The sequence below is a fragment of the Gekko japonicus genome, unplaced genomic scaffold, assembly GCF_001447785.1.
Source record: "Gekko japonicus isolate JY-2015 unplaced genomic scaffold, Gekko_japonicus_V1.1 scaffold4273, whole genome shotgun sequence".
NCBI classification, from domain to species: Eukaryota; Metazoa; Chordata; class Lepidosauria; order Squamata; family Gekkonidae; genus Gekko; species Gekko japonicus.
In genome coordinates this window covers 38,925-43,743 of record NW_015165372.1, presented here as the reverse complement: position 1 = coordinate 43,743, position 4,819 = coordinate 38,925, and the positions used below count along the sequence as shown (strand labels likewise).

General features: G+C 49.5%; 1 protein-coding gene across 1 annotated transcript in view; it reads right to left on the bottom strand.

Moving 5' to 3' along the window:
- Positions 1 to 4,819, bottom strand: part of G6PD (glucose-6-phosphate dehydrogenase) — a 67,548-nt gene that overhangs the window by 46,078 nt on the left and 16,651 nt on the right. Inside the window, exon 2 of the mRNA XM_015410634.1 lies at positions 2,454 to 2,599. Coding sequence (XP_015266120.1) covers positions 2,454 to 2,582 — 129 coding nt within the window. The 5' untranslated portion in view covers positions 2,583 to 2,599. The remainder of the gene's footprint in view (positions 1 to 2,453; positions 2,600 to 4,819) is intronic.

Genomic DNA, 4,819 nt, shown 5'->3' with positions numbered 1-4,819 from the left:
GCCCCAGCCAGTGTTCCCCTTCCTAAGTAGGCTTCAGGGAGGGGAGAGCAGAGAAAGAAAGAAACTAACTTTAAATGTGTTCTCAAAGCCCCCCCCATTGGCCGGCTTGTAGAAGGCATTTGTCTCTTTAAATCCCTTCTCCAAGCCAATCCAGCTGGCGTGGGAGGGTCTTGGAGAATGCATTTAAAGTTAAAGTTGCTTTCTTTCTCTGCTCCCCCCCCCCCAATCTCACGCCTACCTGGGGAGGGGAACACTGGCTGGGGAAGGGAAGACCGATTGGGGAGGCGTGTCTCCCTTTCACATCCCGCGTCGCCCTGTGTGAAAGAGCTGGATGTGGCTCCCGAGCTGCACTCTGGCCACCCCTGCTCTAGAACTACAGGTTGGGTGGGCTATACGAAAGAAGATGAATGCCACCCACCCCACTGCGACTCTCCTGCAGTTATTAACTTGTATCAAGTCTGGACTGAATGCCGTCTAGGATGCACGACTGTGGCTGAAAAGACCGCCTCCACGTCAAGGTATCCCCATCTCCTCCACAATACGGAAGACTATTTGTCTGTTATCTACATAAGTCATGTATGCAGCCCCACACAACGTGATGATGTCAAGAAGAGGACATTTCAAGGGAATGGCAGAGAAGTCAACATGGCCGCATATCATGTCCCGAGCAGTGTTCCCTCTAAGCTGAGTTAAGTGTGAGCTACCTCACAGTTTTTTAGCCTCCAGCTCACAGATTTTTGTCTTCGCTCAGGAAGGATGGCTCCAGAGCAAAATATGCAGTAGCCAAATGGCTCGCTCACAACTTTAATGCCAGTAGCTCACAAAGTAGAATTTTTGCTCACAAGACTCCACAGCTTAGAGGGAACATTGGCCCCGAGTAGTTCTCTTCTTAATAGCCTACCTGGTCCAGCCCCTTCTTTTGAAGAAGAAGCAAACAATCTATTTTTTTTTCCCTGCAGTTAAGCGGAAAGCAATTTTCATTCCCATCTCTACAAGGAGCAATTACAAAACAAATGACACATGCATTTGAAACACAAGTGTGCACGCTTTCAGGTCATACAGAATGCCTCTTAGGCTGGCTGATTAATAAGGGGGAGGGGGGAAGCGGGGAGGCAGTAAACGTTATTACAATTGTCCTGACGTCCAGTCACTGTGATTTAATTACTGGCATCCTGGTTTTAAATACTAGTTCATTTTCATTCTGTGGCTACTTGGCCATTCTTTTTTAGCCAGTCAGCTTTGTCTGCTCACCCCTTTCTATAGTTATTGCATTGTCATTTCTTAATGAGTGCATATTGTTTTTGTTTCCAACTGTGTTGAATACAACTCACCATCAACGTTTTAAGCACAAGATGGGCAGCCGTGTTAGTCTGTCTGTAGCAACAGAAAAGAGCAAGAGTCCAGGAGCACCTGAAAGACGAACAAAATTGGTGGCAGGGTATGAGCTACCATGTAAGCTCCTCCTCTGTCACAGATTTTGTTAGTCTTGAAGGTGTTCCTGGACGCTTGCTCTTTTCTGCTGCTACGGACAGACTAACATGCCTGCCCGTCTTGATCGATCTCCATGGGCGTGAAAGCTGGACGATGAGGAAAAGCTGACAGGAAGAAAGTTGATTCATTTGAAATGTGCCGTCGGAGGAGAGTTTTACGGATACCGTAAACACGGAAACATATTGCTGGAAGGAACCCCGAGGGTCACCTAGTCCAACCTCTTTGCGCAATGCCGGAAATTCACAGCTACCCCCCCCCCCAACACTCCACCAGTGACCCCTGCTCCATCCCCAGAGGGGGCAGATTAACTACTAAAACAGGAATAATGTCGCCTACTGTTTTATTTCATTTTATTTAATTTGTATTCCGCCCTCCTCGCCCTGGCAGGCTCCGGGCAGTTTACAGAATGTGTGTGTGTATTAAGGCAACAAGATATGTTAAAACACAGAGAATTACATTAAAGCCACACATATAAAGTTTAGCTATTAAGGAACATAAGTCTTAATAAAAGATGGCGGCCTTCTCTCAGTATCCAGATGGTCGGCTACCGCCATAAACCGGGTTCTTGCCAGGCCATTAGTTATTAAATTAGAGCCGATGTCGGGGGGGGGGGGCATGATGTTAAAAGGCAGCACCCTAATCGAAAGCCTGGCGGAAGAGCTCCGTCTTACAGGCCCTGCGGAACTACCAAACCCTGCAGCCATTTTTGGCCGCCTCACACAGAACGCCTGTGCCTTCCCGGCCTGTCCCAGACTTTCCGCTTCACCCACGCCTCCCCCCCCCCAAGCACCCACTGAAATACCTCTCTGCCACTCAGGCTCTCCTCCAACTAGGCTAGGTCTACCACCCTGAGAAACTTCTTGTTCCGCTTAAGCAGTTTGCTGCTGTCGTAAAGGGCCGCATCTCTCCCGCCCACAGCTTGCCAATAGACCCCCAGCCTGGCTTAGAGGGAAGAAACTCACCGAAGCTCCTAAGATGATGAAGATGTGGGTATCTGACTGGAGGAAGTCATTCCCCTGGCACAGTTCTCGCCGGAGCATCCCACAGACGTCTTCGAGACTGAGCTCCTCCTGGATGAGATGACGGCTCATAATGGCAGCGTTGTTGCCTGGGGGAGAAAAGGAGTCGGTCAGGTGAGTCGACGTGGGCAGAACCCCGTCTCCTCCCACCCTCTCGCCATCCCCTCCCCACCCTGAGGCAAGGGATGCCCAGGTTAGCAGCTCTTCCGGCTCCTTCTTCCCTCCTTGGCACAAACCACATCAATAAATACATCGGATCGATCCCTTGGACACAAGTCTCAGCTTGCTGCCTGGGAGTTCAGCTCAGCCACGCGGTTTTGATGATAGAACGCAAGTACTGGCAAAATATCTCCAAGATCTCTCTGGAGTTCGGGCTGCCAGACGTCACCGACTCAGATCTCTACTGCGAGACAGGTCCAAAAGTGCGGAAAAAGCAGGTTGGAGGTGAGAAAATACTTGGTAAGAGAAAGGAAAACCGGGAAAAGTGACCTTCTGTGTGCGTATGTGGTCTATTGGAAACCCATAATCGGATCTGCCACTGATAACCCCACCTATAAGGAAGGCCAAGCGCCGAAGAGTCCCTTGAACTGCAAGGAGATCAAATCAGACATTCCTTAAAGAAATCAACCCTGACTGTTCCCTGGAAGGCCAGATGCTGAAGCTGAAGCTCAAATACTTTGGCCACCCAATGAGAAGGGAGCACTCATTGGAGAAGAAGACCCTGATGTTGGGAAAGACTGACAGTCAAAGAAGAACTGGACGGCAAAGGGTGAGATGGACAGTGTTAGCAATGCAACGAACATGAAACTAAGCAAACTCCAGAGGACTACGGAAGACAGGAGGGCCTGGCGTGACGTGGTCCATGAGGTCGCAAAGAGTCGGACTCGACTGTGCGACTCAAGAAAATGATCAGATCTGGTGATCCTAAAGAATAAGGGCTTTTGAGGGTGGGTGGAACATATATTACATGTAGTTCCCAGAAGCCAGCCTCAGGGTCCGCAATTTAAACATGAAGACCAATACAGAGGAAAGGGGGAAATTAAACGTTGTGCTTTCTTGTTGCTTTCCCACCAAAAATTGCTGCTTTTACTCTCTCTCTCTCTCTGTGGGGTGGGGTTATCAGTGACAGATCATCACAAAGGGGGGGGGAGTTTAAAAATCCTCTTTCCTCCCCGTGCTCATCTCCCCCTTAGAATCACAGCCCTTATAGCTGCACGGCAGACATCTTTTAAGGGGGGGGGGATGGGGGAAGAGGTTTGGGTTAAAAATAAGCGATGGGGAAAGAGATTTGGGTTTTGCTATTTTATTTTTGGCTTTCCCTGGAAATGTTTATAAGTATTATTACAAGCTGCCTTGAAGCACGAGGAAAGGCAGGATATGAATGTTTTAATTAATAAATAAATTGGGGGGGGGGTTAATTACAGGAATGCAGAGAAGCAAAACTGGCGTCTTTGACTGGGGGCAATTTCTGGGACATACAAAGTTCAAGCCACACGGGCGTTCTCCTTACTGCAACAGGCTGTGGCAAGCGACAGAGAAGGAGAAGTTGTGAAGAGGAAATCTCACACAGTTGAAATCTCAGGCCACAACAAACCATGGGCTGGAGGCGGACAAAGGGTCCTCGGAGCCAGCGTCTGCCCACGTGTCCCTGGAGCCGTCTGGCAGCTTGAGTGCCATGAACAGAGGAGGAAGTGTGCTCTAGTGGGCAGAACCGGGAAACAACCAGGGCTCCCCATGGAAGGTGCGGCACCACAACAAAAAGAAAGGAGGGGAAGAAAACAGAGACCTCATTGCCCAGTCCCCATCTCTTCCCTTTGTGCGTGTGTGCCCTTGCGCCTCTGCTTGGCCCACCTGGTATCATCCTCCCGAACCCTAAGCCTCTCAGGTCTGCATCAGTGGTGGGGAGAGGAGGAAATTGTACACCAATATTCAAGAGAGAGTCGCGAAAGGTGCCTTATAGCCACACCAAGCTCAAAACAGTGCGTATATACTGTTTCATCTAACTGATATTGATTGGTTTGTTTTACCTTCGTTTAAACTGAGATTTCGTATACTATTTTGCTGTAAGCCGCCCTGAGGCCTTCTTGTAGGGATGGGCGGCCCAGCACATCCAATTTAATAAAGAAAAATAAACAAATAAGCAAATAATAAAAACACTAAGACCCTGGCTACTACCCCTTCCTCTTTAGCCCCTTGCAGCCCAACCCCTCTTGCCTCCCTTAGTCCACCCCACAGGACAACCCACCACCCTGTTCCCACCCCTTTGCACCCCACACACGCGGTCCCGTCTCCTTGACCCCACCCCCGCT